The following is a 23,331-nucleotide window of genomic DNA, read 5'->3' on the forward strand; positions in this document are numbered from 1 at the left end:
TGTTGCTCTACATATGTTTTCTTACTCTTTTGTTTTCAGGGCATTGCTGAATGTGGTAAAAAGCCACAGTCACTTGATGGAAGTGGATGCACTTTTAGTGCGATCCTTCTTGTTCTTGATGCCATTTGATGGCCTGATGGACTGTGTCTCCAACATCAACCTGGAGCTTTTGGACATTCTTCATGTGTTCACCAACAAGACTCCCCAAGACATTTCCTACAGTGGCTTTCAGGTGAAGTGGAAACCTTTTATTGAAAATTATACATTTCAGGGTTATAGTGAAGTTTCATTAATGTTCTTGTATTTCTCCTTTACAGCCCGCATCTGAAATTCTCTCACATATCCAAGAACATCTGATTGAGGAAAAATACAGGTGATTTGCTCTTCTAGATTTAGCAGATTTTTAAAATTAAATCTTCATGAAGTTTCCTGGTTTAATCTTCTATTTCTGTTTTGTTCACAGTCATTTTACCGCGGCTTACAGGAGAGAGTGCCTAGCAACAGCAGTGAAACTGTTAGAGAAGCTCTGCAATGGAGTCAAACCAACATCGTATGGCCCAGACCACCTTGATATTCCTGTAGCTTGTGTGAATCTGGTCGCATCAGTGTCGGACTTTGTTCACTGTAACAAACAGCAGGTATGTGAAGTGAATCTTATAAGGCAAGATGTTAGCATTTCAGACCTAATTAAGTCTTGCTGATCTCAAATACTGTACTATCTATTCTCGTCTAGGAGACTCAAGAAGGAGAAAAAGAGCAGCGATATGCAAAAGACTTGGTGATCTCTGAGGCAAAGGACATTATGAGAAGCTGGATCAGTCGGTCCTTCAAGCAGGATTTGCTGAACAGGGCTCTTTTATCATTGTTACGAGTTGAGGCTACATCGGAGATTGAAGTGAGCAGTTTTTTTGTGTTTTGTAAAACGCAAAATGAACATATCATTGGTAGAGAAGGCTGGATAATGGTTCTTTTGTTTGTTGTACCTTACAGATGTGGAACAACGTCATTTCCATCCAATTCAAAGATGAAGATTGCACAAAAGAATGGAGACAGACATTCACAAAGGATTTTGAGGGCAAGTACAAACGGGTATGTGACATCTTCTGCAGATCCGTTTTTCTTCTTAGTTTTTTGTTGAACTATAAATAGTTAATGAGTTTCTCTGATTTTAGGAAAATGCTGTGAACCAAATTGAATTCTACTGCACAAAGATAGAGGAGCTCAGTAAATCCCATCCACACGTTGCTGCTAGTGTTGAGAGATGTGCTCTTGAGGCTGTTACGTCGTTGTGCCAGGTATGAAGACTTCTCATTCACTTTTAACATGTATATGTATTAACTATACCCCCCTTACCTTGGAGCGACACACGCTTACCCCCAACCACTGAACATAATCATGTTATGAACCTATTTATATTACTGTTTATACTGTACATACCTGTACTCTGTGCAATCACAATAAAGTTGAGTCTAATCTAATAAATGTATGGCATGCATGAGTAACAGATTCACTTCATCATTTAAAAGATGCGCCGTGATGTTTAATGCTGTTTTATCTCAAATGCAGACCAAGTCTGAGGGAAAGCTGTTTGAGAAGTTCCAGGTAAATTGGAAGTTTGGGAAACTCATCTCAGCCATTATTGAGAAATCCTGGCCAAAGAACACTCAAGGAAATTATCAGGAAGATGAAGAATTGGTCCTTCAGCATCTCCTCTCCTGGACTGCCGCCAAAGACTATTTCCGACTGCATGGTAACTCCTCTGGAATTATTCAACCATTTAAACACACAACAAATTAAATACAATTGTGTAGTAAAGAGATAGAATAGAATAGAAATCTCTAATCTATAAAATCAATCACCTTCCAACAGTAGAAATCCAGGCTTCAGTTTATGACTTAGTGGCAGAACTTCATTGATGTGACTTATGACAAAAAAACTTCAAATGTAATTTCTGTCATTGCAGGCGCAGACAAAAAGCTGATTGAGACGCTCTCCCAAGATGCCAGGGACAGAATAGCCATAGCCATATCATCCTTCTCAGCCATCGTCAATCGACTGGTCCATGGAGACATCAAGACCAGCTTGCTCAATATTGTTTTGGAGAAGAAAAGCGCCTTCTTAGAACTGCTGAAGATTGGTAATAGTCTACTAGATTTCCGAAGAAATGTGTTAAACAAAGTTTAAATAAATAACCCTAGAACATGCTTATTTCATATGATAGCAATAACTGGCCTAATCAATATATTGCCACGTGTGTGTGATTTGATATTAACAGATTGCCTCTCTGAGAATGAACAATACAAGGATAATGCCAAAATGAGGAGGCTGTTGCAGTGGAGAGAGGACGAATTGAAAGATGTCTACCATGTGAAGGAGCTTGTAGACCTCTTCTTAACGAAGTGCAACATACTTACGGGATACATGACAGGTATGGTGGAGAATCTGTCAGATTTGTTTGATCAAGCAGCTGCAGAAAATTTAACAAATACTTATGTAATTTCCATGACAGTTGATCTTGGCGACATGCAAGAGAGACAGCAGGTGAACATCGAGATCATGCCTCTGGACCATTTCATGGAGGTTCATCAATTTGACCAACTGCCCTCTCCCCTAGCCGGTGTTGTCACATACTTTGACTTGGATGAAGAAATCAAAAACATGGCGGAGGTCCTATCCACATTTAAAGACTGTCATATATTCAATATGTGTTGGGATAAAAAAGCCAAAGAAATGGCCGATACAGAAATGGAAGATGATGAAGATCATGAAGATGTAGCGGACATTATGGCAACACCAAAGATCATACATGATGACATTTTCGAGCCTTGCCATGCTGAATACAAAGACCTCTACACACGCCTGAAGATTGGCAGTATAAGGCTCGAGGAGGTAAATCAGCTCTTCAAAGATTACAAGGGAAAGTACGAAGAGCTTGCACAGAACCTGGACATCATGTGCAGAGTCGATAACTCCACTGACAAACAGTGGATCCACAGCAGGGTTCAACAGATCGAGCAGTATCACGAGCTTCATCTGGCTGTGGCTTCGGCTCAAATTATCATGAAGGTCAAAGAGACGCTTCATCTTCAAGGGGACTTCAGGGTTTTGGAGACACTCACAGGAGTTGTAAGTGGCCATGTTTTCAACTAAATATATTGCAGTCAGAAATACTACACATCACGTGAAAACATATCAGGCTAAAACCCTCCCTCCATGTTGCATGTGCATTAAGTTACTGTATTGTCTTTGTTGTTTTTTTATATTAAATTATTATTGTATTTTTACTTTCTTCTACCTTCAGAGTCATGCAGACTTTCAGACAGAGCAGCTCAATAGGATTGACAATGACTTGATGCAGGCAAAGATGGTCCTGGTGGACATCACTGAGTCCCGCAGACTGTGCCTACATGAGCTGGGACTCAGAGGACACTTTGTAAAATGGGTAAAAGATGCACTTGAAGGTAAGAGTCATTACCATCTGCTGTACTCTGAATGCCAATTTATTTTAACCTGCATTCAGCTCAAATTAATCAACAAAATGATATTTTTTCTCAGATATCAATGAGTTGAAGGTGTTTGTTGACCTGGCTTCAATCTCTGCGGGAGAGAATGACATGGACGTGGATCGCGTCGCTTGCTTCCATGATGCTGTCCTCGGCTACTCTTCAATGCTGTATGAGCTCAAACCAGACTCTGGTTTTCAGGTCTTCAAAGTGGTCCTCAAGAAGCTCTGGAGAGCTTTGGAGAATGACAACAACCTACCAAAAAAACTGGTAAGCAGACACCTTGTTAATACTACTACAAAAAAAATAAACTAAAACTTAATTTGAACTGAACTGAAACTGGAGAAGACTCAAAATATTGGCATTGTTTTGCTGTCGTTCATGCAGAATTTACTAATGACTGGCTGGTAAAGATTTTACTGAAGGGAATACATCTCTGAAATCCAATGATAATAGAGAATACAAACAATAAATGCTCCAAACACTCATGTGAATGTTATTATCATACAGTCAGGGGACTGTATGATAATAACCAATTAAAATTATACAGCACAATTAACAATGTTATCATCTTTTGCAGCGAGACAGTGCACGCCATTTGGAATGGCTAAAGACTGTGAAGGACAGTCACGGGTCAGTGGAGCTGTCATCACTCTCTTTAGCTTCAGCCATCAACAACAAGGGTATCTACCTGATCAGTGCACAAGGTGTAAAAAAGGTAACTAACAAAAGCAGAGATGATCACATCCCAATGTCCATGTTACACAGAGGTTGTCTCTGGGAAAGTTCCTACAAAATTAGGTATGAGAGTGTATTTCTGTTTTTCAATCCAGTTGAGTCTCGACACCGCCCTGAAGCTGCAGATTCCAGAGGAGCTTGATGAGGGTCAGCAGATGCGCCGCTATTCTCTTGAGGAGCTGCGGGAGCTGCAGAACAAACTCATGCTGATGTCTGGGAAAGGGGATCAGGGGCAGAATGAAGTCGATCACTTTGCAGAGGTACATCGAAATGTTTCCCTTTCTATGTAGTGAGCATAGGTCACTTTGTTTAGCATAGAATCTGAAATGCTACTCTTAATACTACCAATGCTTCTACTAGTTGTACAAGTACTACTGATAATATTTATGCCCCCTAGATTTTTGTCGATTAGCTATGTTTATTATTTTTATTCATGCTAAATGATGATTTCTTAGGAAGTTATGAGCACATCTCTGGTAATCACCAGATTTAAAGCGGTGCTTTTGTGCGATTCTTTGTGGAGAAACTCAGTTTTTCAGATCTTTTGTTTAAATCAACTAATCGATTTGTCAACAAAATTGTGTGACAAAACATAGCAATAATCGAAAAATCTAATAACATACTGAAATAAAAGGAAGAATAAATTCTGAAAAGAAAGGGACAGAGCTTATATCTATTGACATCAGCAGTGATGGTGTACTTAACAATGAAATGCAATGATTATGGAATCATCCTCATTAGCTCAATGTTTGACAGCTATACTGTACTGTATGCCTCTTGGAATACATAAAAGAAGGATTCACAGTTGCATCTGACTGTAGCTTTGTATTTATTTTTCAGGTTTTTGCCAGTGTTCAAAGACTAGCTGAAGCATTCATTGCCCTCTACACTGCTGGGAACCCTCTGTTCAGACACTGGGAAGCTCAAATCAACTGCAGTTTAGGCAGTGATGAACCCAGCATTATGATGGACTTCAACCTGGGCAGTGTTCTCAGTGTTGTTATTGTGGAGGGCAGCATAGAGGACCAGCTTCCTGAGTTTTGCAAGAAAATGGAGAAGTGCCTGCACTATTGGATGGATTTTGTGGACAAACAGAGGTCCCAGCATTACTATCTGAACTACTATACAGCCGAACAGATCGTCTACCTCTGCAGCAAGCTGACTCAGCAAAATGTCACCAATATTGAGGACCAAGTTCTCATGATGCTCTCCTTTGTCAAGCCAAATTGCACAGCCTCAGACTTGAGGCATGTCTGGCATGCACTCCAATATGAGATCCTCACCAAACCACATGAGCAAAATGAAGACGTTGAGTTCCAGACTTTTGTAATGCCAATAAGTGAGCTGGGAGAACCAGACTTCACAAGTGAGTTGGATCCTCTGCTAAGTCTTGTGGAACAAGCAAATGGTTCGCAAAAATTTGATCTGATATGGAATGCTTATATGAAAGACATGAAGAATTATCTTCCGCACATTCTTGATATAAAAAGTCTCGGAAGACTGTTGGAAATACTGGCCAACAAAGAAGATGAGAGCGAAGAAGACATTTCTGGCGATAACATTCAGGATTTCATAAGGAGGCTGCTGCCTAAAGGCCTGGCCCCTGGAAATCCAAACCTCATTGTTTGCCCACACGATGAGGTCTTGACATCTTGCATCTCTGTTTACATGAGTAGCGCAGACGAGACACTTCCCACATATGATGAAGTCCTCCTGTGCAACTCCTCAACACCCTATGAACAGGTGGAGCTCTTCCTCAGACGCTGTCTCAGCACAGGCTACGGGGGACAGAAGATATACTGCCTACTGTATGGAGATCTGCTCACTTATGATGTGAGCTCTAAAGTTGAGAACTTTTTTCAGCGAATGAAAATGCAGAGTAGGAAAGACTACAGACTTGTTATCATCTGCAGCTCAGAAAGAGAACATGCCTACCTTCCTACAGCCTTCAGCCTGTACAGATTGCACATGGTTCCCCAGGAGCCATTGGCAAGGATCCAGCAGTACCTCCACAAACACTACGTTGTGCCAGAAGATCAATGCAGTGCTGCAGCTGCATTCAAAGACCGACTGTGCGTTGGTGTTGTCTCATCCAAAAGGGCTGGTGTTGGTTAGTATATATGTACAGTTCTCAGCTATTTCAAATGCTTAATGGTGAATATTTCACTCCTACAAATATGAATACTTGTGATTATTACTTTTTTTTCAAATTGCAGGTAAATCTCTCTACGTCAACAGGCTGTATAAAAAGCTTAAGCGCTCAACCAAAAAGCCGTCGATGATGAAATGCATTCGCTTGATTGAACCGAATGTTGATGAGAATGTCATCCTTCAATCTCTGTTGAACACCCCGAAGAGGAAAGAACTTACGATGTTCCATTTGGACATCACATCAGTGGTAATAATGAGTCTCAAGTTAATGTTTAGCTTAATGCAATGTAGCATTTTTAATAGGAAATTACATATGGTGTTAATGGGCTGTGTTTTTATGTGATTGAAAAGGTGCAGAAAGGTCTCGATGAGTTTCTTTTTAAACTATTGATTCTGCGCTATTTGATGGACTCTGAGGGAAGGACTTGGAAGTGCAATGACGAGCAGCTGTATGTCATAGAGATTTTGGAGCCGACAGTCAGGTCAAACAGAAATACTTCACAACAGGTAAGAGTTTTTACAATTTTGTCTATCGCTTATCATTTGCCATCTGAATTGAAATTGTTACTTACCCTATGTTTTCTACATAGGCTCAAAATGTGAACAGCCCATTCACGGATGCGTTTCCAAAAATTGTCTGCCAACCACCCAAAGAGGTGCTAATGCTAGAGATGAAGAAGCAAGAAGATCCTACCATTGTAAGCACTGACGACCCACTGATGGATGATGAAGAATTCAGGAGTGCAGCCTTTCAGCGGCCATATCAGTATCTCACACGGTTTCATAACCACAGTGATCTTGATGTGTTCAGATATCAGGATGTTGAAGGGTCACATGTAGAGTGTCTTCAAATGCTTCTCATGTACTGTGGAATGATGGACCCATCCTGGGCAGAACTCAGAAATTTTGCATGGTTCCTTAACCTTCAACTGAAAGACTGTGAGACATCTGTTTTTTGTGATGCCACGTTCACTGGAGATACGCTGACTGGATTCAAAACCTTTGTGGTGGACTTCATGATTCTGATGGCAAAGGACTTTGCCACTCCATCACTCAGCATTTCAGACCAGAGTACTGGCAGACTGCAGATGGACTTGACTGGTGTCCAAGATGAAGACCTGGCTCCTTTTCTGATCAGAAAGAGATGGGAAACAGAACCACATCCATACATCTTCTTTAACGATGACCATGTGTCCATGACCTTCATTGGTTTCCATCTTCTGCCCAATGAACAGAACTCTGTTGATGCCATTGAGCCCATCTCTGGAAGGGTGATAAAAAAGAATGTCATGACAAAGGTATTGTATGAAGGCCTAAAGCTTCAGAGAGTCCCTTTCAACATCAACTTTGATGGCCTTCCAAGAGGGGAAAAAATAGAGAGAATCTGCAATGTTCTTGGTATCCAGTGGCCTCTTGATCCTGATGAAACATATGAGCTGACAACTGACAACATACTAAAGATGCTGGCAATCCATATGCGGTTCAGGTGTGGCATCCCTGTCATTATTATGGGAGAGACAGGGTGTGGCAAGACGAGGCTCATCAAATTCCTTTGTGAGTTGCGGAGGAGTGGAGTGGCCACTGAGAACATGAAACTGGTCAAGGTACATGGAGGGACAACTTCGGAGATGATTTACACCAAAGTTAGAGAAGCAGAAGACATTGCTTCTATTAACCAGCAAGACTATGGATTTGACTCTGTTCTCTTCTTTGATGAGGCCAACACTACAGAGGCCATCAGCAGCATTAAGGAGGTCCTCTGTGACAAGACAGTCAAGGGAGAAAGCTTGACACCCAACTGTGGGTTAAGGGTTATCGCAGCATGCAACCCCTACAGAAAGCACACAGATAAGATGATTCGGAGGTTAGAATCTGCTGGCCTTGGGTACAGAGTTGGAGCTGAAGAGACCGATGAAAAGCTTGGGTCCATCCCTCTCCGCCAGTTAGTCTATAGAGTTCAAGCATTACCACCAAGTATGATTCCTCTGGTGTGGGACTTTGGACAGTTAAACGATGATGCAGAGAAAATATACATCCAGCAAATTGTGCAAAGAGTGGTTACAAACCAAGCAGTCAATCAAAGTTACAACAAGTGGATCACAGATGTCCTTTCAGCTTCACAGAAGTACATGCGGACAAGAAAGAATGAATGCAGCTTTGTCAGCTTGAGAGATGTCGAACGCTGCATGCAGTCTTTTGTTTGGTTTTACAACAACCACGTCATGTTGTTTGCAGAGCTTGAAGAATTTGAGCTTAATCAAAGAGCTGAGAGGAATCACAGACACCCTGAAGTCAGAGACCCAGTGCTCTGGTCTCTAGTCATGGCTATAGGAGTGTGCTACCATGCCTGCCTAGAAAAAAAGGATAAATACAGACAGATCATCAGCAAAAGCCTACCACCAGCATACACCCCAGCAAAGGTAATGCAGGAAATCTCACTCATGCAGGATTTACTTCTGAACGGTGTTCCAATGGGGGATACTATTGCAAGAAACAGTGCCCTCAAAGAGAATGTCTTCATGATGGTTCTCTGCATTGAGCTAAGAATCCCTCTCTTCTTAGTTGGAAAACCTGGAAGTTCAAAATCTCTTTCTAAAACTCTGGTGGCGGATGCAATGCAGGGCCAAGCTGCTCATTCTGATCTCTACAAAAAGCTTAAACAAATCCACTTGGTGTCCTTCCAGTGTAGCCCACACTCGACACCAGAAGGCATCATTAATACATTCAAGCAATGCGGACGCTTTCAGGAAGGAAAGAACCTGGACGAGTACATTTCAGTAGTGGTTCTTGATGAGATTGGGCTGGCTGAGGACTCTCCAAAGATGCCACTGAAAACCCTTCATCCCCTGCTAGAAGAGGGATGCATTGATGATGAGCCACTACCTCACAAAAAGGTTGGATTCATTGGCATCTCCAACTGGGCTTTAGACCCTGCAAAGATGAACAGAGGCATTTTTGTCTCCCGTGGTGACCCTGATGAGAAGGAACTCGTCGAGAGTGCTAAAGGCATATGCAATTCTGATGCAAGGGTTTTGGAGAAGGTCAGGGGTTTCTTCCAACCCTTTGCAAAAGCCTACTTGAAAATCTGCTACAAAGAAGGCAAAGGCTTTTTTGGTCTACGGGACTATTACAGCTTGATTAAGATGATTTTTGCTGTGGCCAAATCTTCTCAAAGGAAACCCACTGCAGAAGAAATCGTGAAGGCAGTGTTGAGAAATTTCAGTGGAAGGGATGATGTGGATGCAGTTACCGTCTTCACCAAAAGTCTGAACATTGCACCCAACGTGGAGAACATCAGTGCCATTGAGTTTGTGAGAGAAAACATTCAGGCAGTTGGCCAAGAAGAAGAATGTCGGTACCTGCTGGTGCTAACAAAAAACTATGCAGCCCTACAGATCCTGCAGCAAACATTCTTTTCCGAAAGTGGTCAGCCAGAAATAATCTTTGGATCCAGTTTCCCGAAAGACCAAGAGTATACCCAAATCTGCCGCAACATCAACAGAGTAAAGATCTGCATGGAGACAGGTCAAACAGTTGTGCTCCTCAACTTGCAGAACCTCTATGAAAGTCTCTACGATGCACTCAACCAATACTATGTCTGCTTGGGAGGACAGAAATATGTGGACCTTGGACTGGGAACCCATCGAGTGAAATGCCGGGTGCACAAAGACTTCCGGCTAATTGTCATTGAGGAAAGAGAGGTGGTCTACAAACAGTTCCCAATACCTCTCATCAACAGGCTGGAGAAACACTACCTGGACATCCACACTGTCCTTAAAACTGAGCAGAAGACGATGGTGGATGATTTGGAAAAATGGTTGAGACTTTTTGTGTGTCTCAGCAGTCAACATGCAGCAGTGGCTCAGACTTACCAGTACCAACCGGCAGACGTCTTCATAGGCTACCACTCAGACACATGTGCGTCGGTGGTACTTCAAGTAATAGAGAAGCAGAATGACAGCGCGGAGATCTCAGATCCTGAGAGGAGAATACTGGATGAGGCTAAACTCATACTGCTCAGATGCGCCACACCAGACTCAATTGTGCGGTTGGACTGCACAGGCCTTCCCAAAGTGGAGAGTGAACATCTGGCCGGGGTCTACTTTGAAAAGCAGGATAACAGCTGTTTAGCTGACTTCATTCTTGCTCACACAATGCAGGAAGTTCACTGCTACTCCTCCTTCACAGAGGTAACCTTAAAGCCAGTTATACCAGTTTCAAATATATCCAAAAGCTGTTAGTGTTAAGTATTAATGTCTTTTAATTGTAATTTTAAAACATAGGTGACAACATTCTCCAGACTTCTGACAGCATCTGACCTGGAACCACTAGAGCAAGTGTTGATTAGTGTTGAGCTTCTCTCACTCCAGCAGTTTGACACAGAGCACTCCTACCTGAAAAAGATCAGGTTTGTTAAATAATTATTAGCAAGAATATACTTAGCTACACTTAAATCTTTAAGTATAATCTCAGTCTAAAGATCAATTCTCTGCTTTCTTGTAGGAACTTCCTCACTAAAACCGGACCCTGCAACAAGATCCTCCTCATTCAGTGTGATTTTGATGAAGCCTCTCACAGTTCCAATCTCATTGCATCTGCAAAGTAGGTCTAAAGTTTCCTCTCTGTTGGGTATGCACCTCCACTGTGTGGTTTTGCCATATTGAGTTTTTTACTGTCCACTTTAGGTATTCATCCATCAATGAAATCAACAAGATAGCTCAGGAGAGCACGGGAAGCAGGGTGTTTGTCTACTTTATCACCAGACTGCCAAGAGTGGAAGGAGGGACCTCCTATGTCGGCTTTCATGGAGGTAAGGCTACCACAACTAGTGTTTTTTTTTTAACTTGTTTTATCACATTGTTTGAAGAATAATCTGAGGAATGTTAATGTTTACAGGCCCCTGGAGATCAGTTCACATCGATGACCTCAGACGGTCGAAAGACATTGTTTCAGACATCAAAGTCTTGCAGAACATGACAATCAGTCAAATGTTTGAAACAAAGATGAGTGAGATGAGTGAGCCTGAAGGTAAGTGATAGTTGAATAATTGATAGCAAATTATGATTTCCTCAACTTACATTTTTTATGACATTAAATTACGAAAATGTTGTCTACAGCCATGGAGCTCGAGGACATGTATACTGAGAATGATCAGGAGGAAGCAGAGCCAAAGGAAAATGTGAGTACAGACAACAAATATATCAAACATTTGCTACTGTGGGAGAATCACATATTTGCACTACATATTTTTTCTGCCTTAAATTGAAAATCTACACATAAAGCATTGAACATTTTAGCATCAATTTTAGAAAAAAAGGGCTCTCCCCACACACACAAGTGACACAAGTCTTTAACCAGCATATCCTCCTGCTGCAGGGCTGCTACAACGTTGTGGACACTACAGCGCTGGTGCGTAGCTGTGTGCAGAGTGCAGTAGGCATGCTGAGGGACCAGGTGGAAAGTGGCCTTCGCAGTACTCAGAGAGTTGAGATCCTGCTGACACTCCTCAGTGACGGTGACGAAGTTAAAGGTACAAACAACAACTTTTTTACAGTGATTTTGTTTCAGCAGTTTCAGTGCTCATCATGTTATCTTACTCTTGTCAGCTGAATTTCTGCAAATTGTGAAGAGGCATCTTCATTCATTGCTGGTGACTCGTGACAGCAACACCTTCTCATCCATAAAAAGCAACTGGGTCATTAAGGAGGCCTCAAACATTGATGCCTTGCAAGAAGGAGGCACCTTCAGGTGAGTGCTTCTGCCACAGAATACAAAATGTCTGTGTTTGCATATATTTTTAGCAGCTCTGCTAACTTTTTGGGGATCATGACAGGCACACCTTATGGAAGCGTGTTCGGGCTGTGGTCGTCCCCCTCTTGGCGCAACTGCTTTCAGTCATTGACCGCGACCAAAACTTGGACATCTTGCTAGATGGAAACTGTGGTGAATTTGTCAAGAGGCTGTGGTTAGATATCTTTGGCAATGAAAAGCTGCTGGAAATCCCACACCTAACACTGGACCACAAGTAAGTGGTGGAGATATTACACTTTGCATAAAGGATACCAAATTACTATTACTAAGAGTTGACATACTGTTACATGCATATTAAAAAATATATATATATTTTCTCTTTTCACAGCTCTGAGACGAGAACAATCCTTGTACAGAACTACATTTCTCAAGACAGGAAGGTGAGCTGCAGCATGCCCTTCAGCTGGAGGATCAAGGACTACCTGGAGGAACTCTGGGTTCATGCGCTCAAACATGAAGGTATGGCCCGTTATCAGGTACTCTCGGTAAATAGCATGTTACCACCATGATGTTGTTGTGTTAATTACATTTGTATGTCTTTTAGGCCACACTCACCGAGAGTTTGATGAGTTCTTTTGGAAGACACCACTGGGACGGTACATCGTGAAAGCAGACCGAGAGATGCAGACCGAGTTTTTCCAACGCTACCTTCAGGATTTCATCGCCATGACAATGAACGTGACTTGTCAGGAAGATCTGCAGGTTGTTTTTCTGTAATACTTGAAGCCATTAAATTGTCAGGCAACATCTCCTTGATGGTGTGTGTGTGCATGTACTGTATATACTAATGCACATTATTGGCTTTTCTAGCTCCTGTGTGGTGCCCTGAACTGTTGCGTCAATGAGCTGCGATTGCAGCTCAATGCCACGGATACAGCAATGTCTCTTCCATGGGTCCATGCTGCTTATCATGAGTTCAAGAACCGGCTGCAGAACCTCTCCAGAATGATCTGCATTGAGCCCCAGGTGACCCAGGACCTCTTGAGGAATCATCATACTAGAGACGGGGTTGAACTGGTGAGCCTCTTAAGACTAATTAAGTCTTTTAAATAATACTTTTCTTTTTCCACTTCAAGGTTTTAAGAATTTGCATGCATGATTTTGTCTTTAAGATTGAATTATGTTTGGTACTTTAAAAAGGTGACGTAAAATAACATTAGTGTGTAATGATAATATTCCCCCATCTCCAAGGTACTCGATGTGTATGCTGCTTTTGCATGTGTGGAGTACCTGGAGCCTACACTCCTGAACACGGATGCCCAAAGACAAGCCTGGCTCAGACAGGTGAAAAAACTCCAGGTTCCCATTGAGTTGATCTGCTCAGAGGACAGCGTGAGACGCTATGGAGAGAGGAGCAAGATGTTCGTCTGTAGAGTCCAGTAAGTCGAGCTTAACTAAATATATTCAAAGGGTCCAAGTGGGGCCGTTAGCAGTAGATACTGCTGTAGTTGCATTGAGGTGGATGGTTAATTGTTTGTGTTTCTCTGTTCGTAGAGCTGGATGGAATCGGATATTCTCTCTCTCTCTATTTGTGGAACACATGTTGTTGGGCATTGAGCAGGTGGAGAAGAAGCTGACACCTTTAGTTTTGGAGCATACAAAACGGCTTGGCCAGGTTGGTCTCAGTTCTTTGTACTAACCAGAAATGTTATGAATTCAGCCAATCACCATAAAACTGCATCAACAATAACCAAAATAATTCCTCTGCCATAAATAACATGTACTACATCCACTCTCTCATAGATACTGGGAAAAAATTCAGACCTCAAAACTCAGCAGTCATTTGAGGCAGTAATCGGTTTGCTCAAAACCTGCAAAGATGGAGCCATCGAGTGTATCTTCAGGTAGAAATTCAGTTTTCTATTGTTCGTATTTCATCAGAATCTCCCCTGCTGTACTTTGCCTCCACCCTGTGTCTTCACCTATTTGTGTTTTTTTTTCCAGGTTTGGTCTTGCGCTGTGCACAGTGTGTATGGGAGACCCCCAAGATCCGCTCTGCCTGCCATGTGAACACATCTACTGTGTAGCCTGTATCAAACAGTGGTTGATGCCTGGTCAGATGTACTGTCCCTTCTGCATGCAGCCAGTTCCCGAAGACTTCCCCATGGTCCCTTCAGATACCATAAGGTTGGTAGCTGCATGTGGATTAGAACAACGAAAACTGATTTACATTTTTGTTCCTCATAAAAAGCACAGATATGATGTGCCTTTTTTCCCACACACACAACATCCTTTGATGTACCCTGTGCTGTATCCTAGTTCCTTCAAAGGATCGAGGTGACTTCATGCTCTGTGAATCTGGCATGTACTGAGTTCTAACAAAAAGCTTTTTGTGTCTCTCGTTTTGTGTAGGATTCTCATCAACCAACATGCTCAGTTCAGGAAGCAGTGCAATGCTTTCTTCATTGACCTGGTGTCCACTGTGTGCTTCAAGGACAACTCTCCCCCTTGTTCAGCTGTCATTCTCCATCTGCTGTCCTTTCTCATGGTGGAGGCCAACACTGTTTCCGTTCTCAGAGGTGGGACGCTGCTCTAACCATGCTCACACAACCTTGTCTCTAGTTATACATATTTTGTCAGCTCTTAATATCCTTTTTTTCTTTGTCTGTTTAATTTCCAGTTAATCGAAAAATGACAAAGATGCTCTCCCCGTTTGATGACTCAGTGGATAAAAATCCAGTGGTTCGGTCGGTAGTGCTCAAACTCCTGCTGAAGTACAGGTGAGGTTGCACATTGGACAAAGCCTGCTAATGTGCGATTTGAACATTTTTAGCTGGGTTTCTAATTTCCGTATGAATTGTACTGTTTCTGAAGCTTCGATGAAGTTAAAGACTACCTACAGCAGCATCTGGTGGCAGTTGAGCAGAGCCACATCTTGGAAGAGACGGACAAAACTGAACTCTACTTGTTGTACATCAACTGCCTGGAGGTACATTTGAAGTCTGACTCAGCTGTTTATTTGGAAATGAACTCCTTTGTTCAGCAGCACTTGTTAAGATAAATGAAATGCAAATCTGCTAATCACACATGTGGATTGTAGTATCTTGTGATACAACTTTTATAGAATATTTATTCATTTCTGCAGGATTCCATGTTCGAAAGGTTGCAGTTCAGGTCCATTGCAGACCAACGGGTGTGTCTGCAGGATGAAAGTGCCTTCCTGACAGACTACCTGCAATCACATGGTCAGTCTGCTGAAACAGCCACTGTGGAGTATCTGCAGCAGGTTGCCAGAGTGCGCATGGACCTGGATTTGGCTGCTAGCTTCATCACAGAAAACCTCAGAGCCACAGGTGTGTAACTCTAATGAACTATAGTATTATTTTTGCACATACTGTACCAGTTACTGAAAAATATATAGATTTGTGATTAGTGTGTGTTTTATTATACCAAACTGCTGTTCTCCGTTCTCTTTTCAATCTCGGCAGAGTCTCAAGAGACTGGTCAAAGTGGCACCACAGCCTTCCTGACCAGTGCGGTGAACTTGTGTAGGCGCAGTGGAAACGACTGGTATCGTGTCTACTTGATCCGGAAGATCTGCAGCCAACATGGAGTGGAGTTTGTCCTGAAACTCCTCAAAGTGGGCGAGATGCGCTGGCTCTTCCCTGAAGAAGTGCTGCAAAAGGTTTGATTACCCACATTGTGAATATCAGTGCCCAACTAAAGGCAAGGTTGTAGTCAAAATGTAATGCCAGCGATAACTAAACAGTGTGATTCCATTTTCATTCCACCCAGAGTGAGGAAGCCACTCCAACAGACCAGTACCTTGTGTGCGGAGAAAACTACAAGACCATCAGAAATGCTGTTGCTAAAGCAGTTATGGAGGGAAAAGTGAACGGACTGGACGAGACTTGTGAGGTAACGTTGCGTTACTTTCTTTTTGGTAACCGGTCATCGGCTCAGGACTCTGCTTCTGAATGTATGTTTACGTGGGTGTCTTGTTGCTCTCTTTCTCTGTAGGGGTGCAGATGCTCACCACAGCATGCAGCAGTTTATCTTCTGTTGGCACTGTACAGAGAAGTCACCACTCTCTACAGAGAAGCCAATGCTAGCTTCCATCCCAAGCCTGAGGTAGATCCTTACATTTGGACCTTATGAGCTGATCGGATATATTTGTTTACACCCATTTGTTCAAATGACCACGGAGAAACCGTTCTGAAACTTGTCGGTCCATAAAGAGTAAACATCACTGTTAAGCCCACCAGATATGCTTTTCAGACATTTTTAATATATACTCTTCCGTTTTTCTGTCTGTGTTAGTCATCTTACATATCCATATATTTATGTATCTTTGCACCTACAGCAATTGGAAGCCTTGACGACCTACATCCAGAACTCCAAATTCCTTGCCAGCCCACAGATGAAGGCCTTTGCGAGGGTTTTGGTGACCAACCAACTCAGGTCGCTGGTTGTTTGTCCAGGGGCCTCTGGTGCCCAATCTGTGCTGGTGGACTTAACCATCCACCTGGCTGCTGTCTTGCTCTGCGGGAACCAGGGGATCTTAGCTCCCCTGCAGCAGCTGGCAATGGAACCTGACAACATGCAGGTATGTATATTGTCAGCTGCTTTCAGTGATGGCAACTTGGCCTCCTCTTCTTTGAAGCAAATTGGATGTTTTTATCTGTTTGCACAGGCAGCCTTCTTGCCCACCATGCCGGAGGACATGTTAGTAGTGGCTCATCAAGCTATGGGACCGGTGCAGTGGTACTGTAAGTAAACAGACACAGAAAAAAAAATGTACTCTCAAATGTCTAATATTATACGAAATTATATATAAGTCATTTTTTATTTACTATTCCCATAGATTGTCCGAATGGTCACCCCTGCACCATTGGAGAGGTATGTAATGTTCAGTCTGACTCATAATAAGTTTGTAATGAGTCTCTTTTCTGTAGCATTCTTTTCATACTATACTATATTTTCTTGCACCCTATTTCTTTCTTAGTGCGGCCAGCCCATGGAAAAAAGTAATTGTTTGGACTGTGGTGTTGAAATTGGAGGAGTAAACCACATGCCTGTGAAGGGATTTCAAGTTCTTCAGCAGCAGTAAGGAGGCTTTGACTTAATTTGGGAGAGAAAAAATATAATTGCAAAATGTGTATTGATGTATTAATTGCCTTGTCACAGGGGAGACCGCACTCAGAAAGGCCACGTCCTCGGCGACCCCAGTCGCAGGGACAATCCAGACATGCTGGACACAAAGAGCATCTCCCTTGTTCCCTTCACCATGGTCCGCATGCTCACCCACATGGCCATGCTGTTGGGTTCCTGCTGTCACACACAGGTAGCTTAAATAAAGAGTACAGTTCCAGAGTGTTTAGGTGCAGCTAAAAAAAACACAAACCCCATCTTTCTAGTCCTTGATACTGTTTGTGTTTAATATGGGGGAGTCTGGTCAGTCATCCACTTTATTTGTCTTTCTAGTCTATCTCTAACATCATCAAGCCTCCAGTCCCTGACCCAGCTGCATTTCTACTTGCTCACCTGCAAGAGGACATGAAACGTCTGATCAGATCTCTGGGTAAGGGGACGGACGACACAGTCGGCGCCGTTCACCTGCTCATCAGCAGCCTCCAGGAACCCAAACAGCCTCCAACATGTAAGGAACAACAAACAAACCTTCCGTTAAACTATTATGTGCTGTGCCAACAGAATGATAAAGCTATAATGCTTTGAGACATACTTGTCTAGGTTACAATTTGTCCCTCCAAAAATGGAACTCATTCACTGGATTACCTTCTACTATTAAGCACAGCTGGTCTTTGCTTTCAGGGCCCGTTCCTTATGACAATGTGCTCTCCACCAAAGAGGCTAGAAATGGATGGGAGATGGAAGTGAGCAACGCCATCATCACACCTCAGCTGAAGGTAGAAATACTTTTTGACAATTTGCTGAAATTAAATGATGTGCCCTATTTGTTCCCTTTTAGAACAAACATGTTGGTAGAATATGTGCATGTAACACATCCTCTTCTGTCATTTGTCTCCTCCACAGCACTTGGATAGACAGCTGAAGGAAGTGAACGCATTCATCCGGGCGGACTCTCGCATCTCAGCCAACCCAATCATGAAGCTCATGTTTGGCGATCCTCGTCTGTTCTTGGCCTCTCTTCCCCAAAGTTCTCTGATCCACACGTCCACCGTGTGGAGCTGCAGGGAGAAAGTGTCTCTGCTGAGCCTCACCCACATTGTAGAGCAGAATGATGGCAAAGAAACCGTGCCGGTGCTCTGGAGATTTCTGCATAGGGTAAGAAAACAGTGACCAAACATGGCAGTCCACTTTTGAAAGCCAGCGAAAGAATCCTGTGTCCTACTTAGAGCAGGTTTTGGAGAAGCTACTCCTAAAACAGTGCGTCATAGTGGCCCATGTGTACACCGAGTTCCTTCTGACTTAACATGTTGCATTTCCCTTAAACTCAGGTCAGAATGTCAGTCGATTGAAGTGTTGCGCCATTTTAAAAAAAGAAGACAAAAAGTCTTTATTTCAAAGAGATTTAAGTACATAATGGTTTTAGGAGTGATCTAGCCGAGGGTGTAATTTCCACTGGAGGTCCTGTCGTCCCCCTCACTTTCGCAGTTTGATTCATCCACTGACAGAGTATTAAACTTACAGCCAAGATCCAGATGCTAGAAGCTCTGATTTGATGAAAAATGCTTCTGAGTCACCTTCAGTTATTACCGTTAGCCTCCAGCATTTAAGCTGTACGTGCAGCGAGTGATTAGCAAGCTTTAATTTGCCCCAGATTTAGTTATGGAAAGTATTTTAACCAATGTAATAATGACTCCCTTTGAGACTCCATTCCTGATTGTCTTGTATTCTTCCCTGAACACAAGATTCTGGTGTTTGGGGGGTCGTCTTCACTCCGAGCGTAGTGAAAATTTAACCCACTGTGTCATTATTTGCAGCATTACATTTAGAATACAACCCCGCTTTCATTTGGGCACTAACACTGAAAATCATAATGTGGTGAATCAATAATAATTAATAATTAGCTTTGTATATTTCTTATATTTACATTTATATTAATTAAGACTTAATTAAATAACATTCATTTACTTTTTTTTTGTTTCCATTGAAGGATCTCTGACTTCATTGTTTATGGTTCCACAATAACCAGAAATCATGTATCATCTTAAATGCCATAAAAACTCCACTGATGTATAGAAATACACATATAAATATGTATAAAAACTAAGACCGATTTACTTACACAACACCAGGTCATGAAGAGCATTTAACAAGCGATTATGTGAACACACCACGCCTTTTCATTTCAGGAAGCAGAGTTTCGAGTGGTGAAGCACCTTCCTGATATCCTCACACTCCAGAGAGATCTGGTGAAGAAGTTTCAAAACATCACTGAGCTGAATTGTGGCACCATTGCCGAATTCCTCCACGGTCAGAAAGCAGGTACAGAAACTTAACTTCCTACGCCAGTGGTTCCCAACTTCTTTTTTTTGTGTGTAATTGTATGACTCACTCTACACGACAGATAAAAAGTTCCACGCAATTCCTAATTACCTCTTTCTCGGAAATGTCATAGTAAAGTAGCTTAGTAGCAGGTGACGTACAGTTTAAAAGCCCGCCTGCCAAGGAATGAGTTGTTTTAACCTGGAAGGAGACAATGATTGATTATTCTTAAAAGTGCTGAATCTCTTCCACACGTCAGTCCAACCAATGTGCTGCAAGCCGTGTCTCAAGTTGACGCTTCTACACTTGGGCTGATTTTATTTTTTTTTTGTTTCTGTCGTGTGCAGTTTCGCTGAAAGCCTGGTATGAGAAATACATCCAAATCTTCCTGACAACGTGGAATCAGCTCCGAGTGTCTTTGGCCACTAACGGTAAATACAAACACACTTTGTTACACTAACACTGGCCCGTCCAACTTCTTGATCCGACTTGAATTGAAACGTTTGTCCTTCAGGTGAAATCAAGATCCCAGCTGAGTTCTGCCAAAAGGACCTGGACCACAACAGTGACTTCAAGGTGCTGTTACCACGGCGTCAAGGCCCCGGCCTGTGCTCTACAGCCCTTGTCAGCTACCTCATCGCCCTGCACAATGACTTGGTGTACTGTGTGGATAAGCACACTGGAGAGGAGACCAGGTGGGGGCGCTCATGCCACATTTTTCCTCCCTTGCATAAGTTTGGCTGTAAGAGCACATCGTGTAAACTTCTGTCCCACATATAGACGTACGACATCGTTGTATTGGTTTTACTGAGATTGTTAAAGGATAGAAAGATAGATTTTAAAATTACCAAGTCAATAGTTGAAAGCAGAAAAAAAGCATGTTTGCAGATACATTCCCACAATACATACTGACACTGGCTGACTGGTTTGTTTACCCCCCCCCAGCTACAAAGTGAGCCCTGCAGATCTGACGGACCTGCATGTGATTCGGTATGAGCTGGAGAGGGACCTGATGCCCCTGGTTCTGTCCAACACCCAGTACAGCATTGAGAGAGGCCAGGAGACGCTTCACGAGTACGACTTGCCCAAGATCCAGCAACAGATCGTCTCCCGCTTCCTACAGGGCAAACCTCTCATCACTCTCAATGTAAGCCAATTGAAAGCACCAGCAAAGCACAGAAATGACTTCTCTGTTGTTTGGAAAATTGCTAAAGCACCATATTCCCCGTGCCTCTGTCCCCTTTCCACAGGGCATCCCTACACTAGTGAACAGACATGACCGCAACTATGAGATTATCCTGAAGGATATAAAAGCAAAAGTCCAGCAAGTATGTTTTGACAAACACTACAGTCCTGGAACTACCTTTCATTCATCACATAGTATACTAGACATGCTGCTGTAGAAAGCCCCTCATACGAGATGATGATGATGATGATGGTGTCTGTATGCCAACAGGAGCCTCTTCAGACTCTCACCCTGTTCGCTGTGGCGGGGGAGCTGCACTCCTACAGCGAGGTGTGTGAGGCCTTGTCCACGCTGGAAGTGGCCCTTGGTTTTCTCGCCATGACCGGGGGAGCGCCTCACATGCAGCTGTCCTGCTACCTGGAGGAGGTGCTGCAGATGGGAAACCAGATGGCTGCGCATATCCTCAAGGTCGGCCTATCTGAGACACCGATTATTTTACTCTGTTGCCGTTCTCCCACTTCCACTGTCAATTTTGTTACTTTTTACACAACAAAAATGTGCCAAATCGACACCAAAGAGCAACATTTTCTTTGTGCTCTCATACTATACTTTTACAAACATGGTTTGAATTGGTGTGGCTCTTTTTTTTTTTTTTTTAGGTGCTAGGCGTGAGATAAAACTTAATGTTCTCCCTGTTTTGCTCACAGGCCCTGAGCATGTGCTGTCTTAAGCATTGCGTGGCTCTGTGGCAGCTGCTGGCCTCACTCAAATCAGAAAATATGCTGCGGCTCAAGAGGGTAAGGCATCAGTATACAGATACAGAGGTGTAAATGCTATTATTATTATTATTCGTAGTAGCAGTTTTATTACATTTTATCTAATCAATACTTGTGTATAAAAGTGCAGCATTATACTTTATTTTGCCCAATCCATGCATGCTCTGTGTTCTCCAGGATCCATTTGTGGAAGTGTCGGAGATGTACAAACAGGCCCTGAGTGAGGACGAGCATCGGCTGCTGACTGGCTTCTTTTCTAAGAGCAGCGCTGACAATTTCCTGCTGGAGATGCACGAGTTCCTGTTGCTGGTCCTTAAAAAGCCCAATGCACCTGACACCTACAGGCCTGACTGGAGGTAAAACTAAATGTTCAATGTCTGAAATTAAGGCTAGATCTTTATGGAAGAAAAACCCTGTTGCGTGCTGTGTTTTCGCTCTTAGTTGAAACAAAGTAGATATAGTGTGTGTGTGTGTTTTAATGTGACGTCAGATCACATGTATAAAGTGTACGTTTTGTCTCTTCAAAGCCTGAAAGTCACACTGGTGTCTTACATGGAGCGCAAAGACCTGGACGCCGCCCCTGATGTGGAGGAGTTCTTCCCAGCGGAGATCTGCCTCTCCCAGTATGTTGAAGCCTGGAAGTTCATTATGGCCTTCAAGCAGGAGCGCGGACAGAGACAATGAAGACCTAAGGAGGGGGTTGTTTTTTTGTCTACCGTCTTAAACTTTACATAATCAAGTCCCTCGGGTGAAGTTTACAATCGCGGTGAATCAACATTATTGAAGCTGTCTAAATGTGTGATATGTTGTGTATTTTACACGTTTATGCTGAGGAGATGTGCCTTTTTTAGGAGCACTAATGTTGAGCTTCATAGTGCCACAAAAGACAGTGGGCAGTTCATATTTACAACCCACCTGTATGAAGAGTTAAACTTTTTGCATTATCTCGTCTGTTTTTGTTTCATTTTCCATTTTCCAGAGCATCAACATAGAGAGCCTTTCCGTACAGTTAAAGGTCTTCTGTCTCGCACTTTTCTTGTAATGTGAATTTGTCTGTCCTGAAAAGAGGCAGAAAAGACAATCTGAATATTACTCAGGTATAATATGTGGAATAATCACACGGACCTAAGTCACTTTCCTTAAAGCCGCTTGTCGTTTCCATTCCTTTTTTTGTGTCCATGTTATGCGTCTTATGTATGTTAAAGCTGCACTTGCCTTCATTCCACTTTTTTAAATTCACTGTCACAAACTGTATATAAATATATGAAAAAAAAAACATTTTTCCTAAAGTTTAATTAAAGTTTTGACTTTTCATTTTTTTTTCTTTAACTTGTCGTTTAATGTTCAGCATATTTACAGAATACAATCTTGCCTAGTTACTTAGTTTTATGTTTCTGTGGCAATACATACTGCTGACAATAAAGCATACAATTCACCTTCTGTGTGCTTGTTTGTGAGTTTTACATAACAATACATAAATGTTTCTAATGTGGCATCTTCTTCATGCTGATGTGACTCAGTGCTGCTCCCTCCCCTTCTTTGCTAAACACTGACTAATATTTCCATAACTTAGTTATTTGTCAACATGTAACAGCAGTAAAAAATGTTCCATCTGCCGTTGTAGGCAAACTGGGTAGTTTCCTCAGTCAGCTCTGAACTGTCTTGAATCCTGTAGTCATAGTGGAGTGTGACAGTACAATATTTCACTCAGCAGGGGTTTGGCAACAAGAACAGTCCAGAAATGTGGATGTCGTGC

The 23,331-nt window shown here is 42.5% G+C and overlaps 1 protein-coding gene across 1 annotated transcript in view; it reads left to right on the forward strand.

The window, feature by feature from the left end:
- Positions 1–23,010, forward strand: part of LOC306709559 (E3 ubiquitin-protein ligase rnf213-alpha-like) — a 29,867-nt gene extending 6,857 nt beyond the window's left edge. Inside the window, exons 12-68 of the mRNA XM_079177741.1 lie at positions 40–232; positions 318–373; positions 464–638; positions 734–895; positions 991–1,089; positions 1,173–1,295; positions 1,567–1,750; positions 1,964–2,137; positions 2,276–2,428; positions 2,510–3,126; positions 3,302–3,461; positions 3,556–3,773; positions 4,084–4,221; positions 4,337–4,501; positions 5,082–6,351; positions 6,458–6,639; positions 6,744–6,899; positions 6,983–10,582; positions 10,676–10,800; positions 10,896–10,994; positions 11,078–11,202; positions 11,289–11,420; positions 11,510–11,571; positions 11,769–11,922; positions 11,999–12,140; positions 12,226–12,417; positions 12,532–12,662; positions 12,748–12,905; positions 13,014–13,220; positions 13,395–13,582; positions 13,698–13,818; positions 13,947–14,047; positions 14,148–14,330; positions 14,556–14,722; positions 14,824–14,923; positions 15,018–15,132; positions 15,289–15,496; positions 15,632–15,828; positions 15,939–16,061; positions 16,164–16,274; positions 16,507–16,749; positions 16,837–16,912; positions 17,008–17,042; positions 17,149–17,249; positions 17,331–17,487; positions 17,628–17,802; positions 17,976–18,070; positions 18,198–18,449; positions 19,481–19,613; positions 19,961–20,044; positions 20,128–20,308; positions 20,559–20,760; positions 20,864–20,941; positions 21,070–21,267; positions 21,507–21,596; positions 21,753–21,931; positions 22,103–23,010. Of these exons, the coding sequence (XP_079033867.1) occupies positions 40–232; positions 318–373; positions 464–638; positions 734–895; positions 991–1,089; positions 1,173–1,295; positions 1,567–1,750; positions 1,964–2,137; positions 2,276–2,428; positions 2,510–3,126; positions 3,302–3,461; positions 3,556–3,773; positions 4,084–4,221; positions 4,337–4,501; positions 5,082–6,351; positions 6,458–6,639; positions 6,744–6,899; positions 6,983–10,582; positions 10,676–10,800; positions 10,896–10,994; positions 11,078–11,202; positions 11,289–11,420; positions 11,510–11,571; positions 11,769–11,922; positions 11,999–12,140; positions 12,226–12,417; positions 12,532–12,662; positions 12,748–12,905; positions 13,014–13,220; positions 13,395–13,582; positions 13,698–13,818; positions 13,947–14,047; positions 14,148–14,330; positions 14,556–14,722; positions 14,824–14,923; positions 15,018–15,132; positions 15,289–15,496; positions 15,632–15,828; positions 15,939–16,061; positions 16,164–16,274; positions 16,507–16,749; positions 16,837–16,912; positions 17,008–17,042; positions 17,149–17,249; positions 17,331–17,487; positions 17,628–17,802; positions 17,976–18,070; positions 18,198–18,449; positions 19,481–19,613; positions 19,961–20,044; positions 20,128–20,308; positions 20,559–20,760; positions 20,864–20,941; positions 21,070–21,267; positions 21,507–21,596; positions 21,753–21,931; positions 22,103–22,259 (13,402 nt within the window). The 3' untranslated portion in view covers positions 22,260–23,010. The remainder of the gene's footprint in view (positions 1–39; positions 233–317; positions 374–463; positions 639–733; positions 896–990; positions 1,090–1,172; positions 1,296–1,566; positions 1,751–1,963; positions 2,138–2,275; positions 2,429–2,509; positions 3,127–3,301; positions 3,462–3,555; positions 3,774–4,083; positions 4,222–4,336; positions 4,502–5,081; positions 6,352–6,457; positions 6,640–6,743; positions 6,900–6,982; positions 10,583–10,675; positions 10,801–10,895; positions 10,995–11,077; positions 11,203–11,288; positions 11,421–11,509; positions 11,572–11,768; positions 11,923–11,998; positions 12,141–12,225; positions 12,418–12,531; positions 12,663–12,747; positions 12,906–13,013; positions 13,221–13,394; positions 13,583–13,697; positions 13,819–13,946; positions 14,048–14,147; positions 14,331–14,555; positions 14,723–14,823; positions 14,924–15,017; positions 15,133–15,288; positions 15,497–15,631; positions 15,829–15,938; positions 16,062–16,163; positions 16,275–16,506; positions 16,750–16,836; positions 16,913–17,007; positions 17,043–17,148; positions 17,250–17,330; positions 17,488–17,627; positions 17,803–17,975; positions 18,071–18,197; positions 18,450–19,480; positions 19,614–19,960; positions 20,045–20,127; positions 20,309–20,558; positions 20,761–20,863; positions 20,942–21,069; positions 21,268–21,506; positions 21,597–21,752; positions 21,932–22,102) is intronic.
- Positions 23,011–23,331: the final 321 nt, after the last annotated feature.

The sequence above is a fragment of the Pholis gunnellus genome, assembly GCF_910591455.1.
Source record: "Pholis gunnellus genome assembly, chromosome: 17".
Classification (NCBI taxonomy): Eukaryota; Metazoa; Chordata; class Actinopteri; order Perciformes; family Pholidae; genus Pholis; species Pholis gunnellus.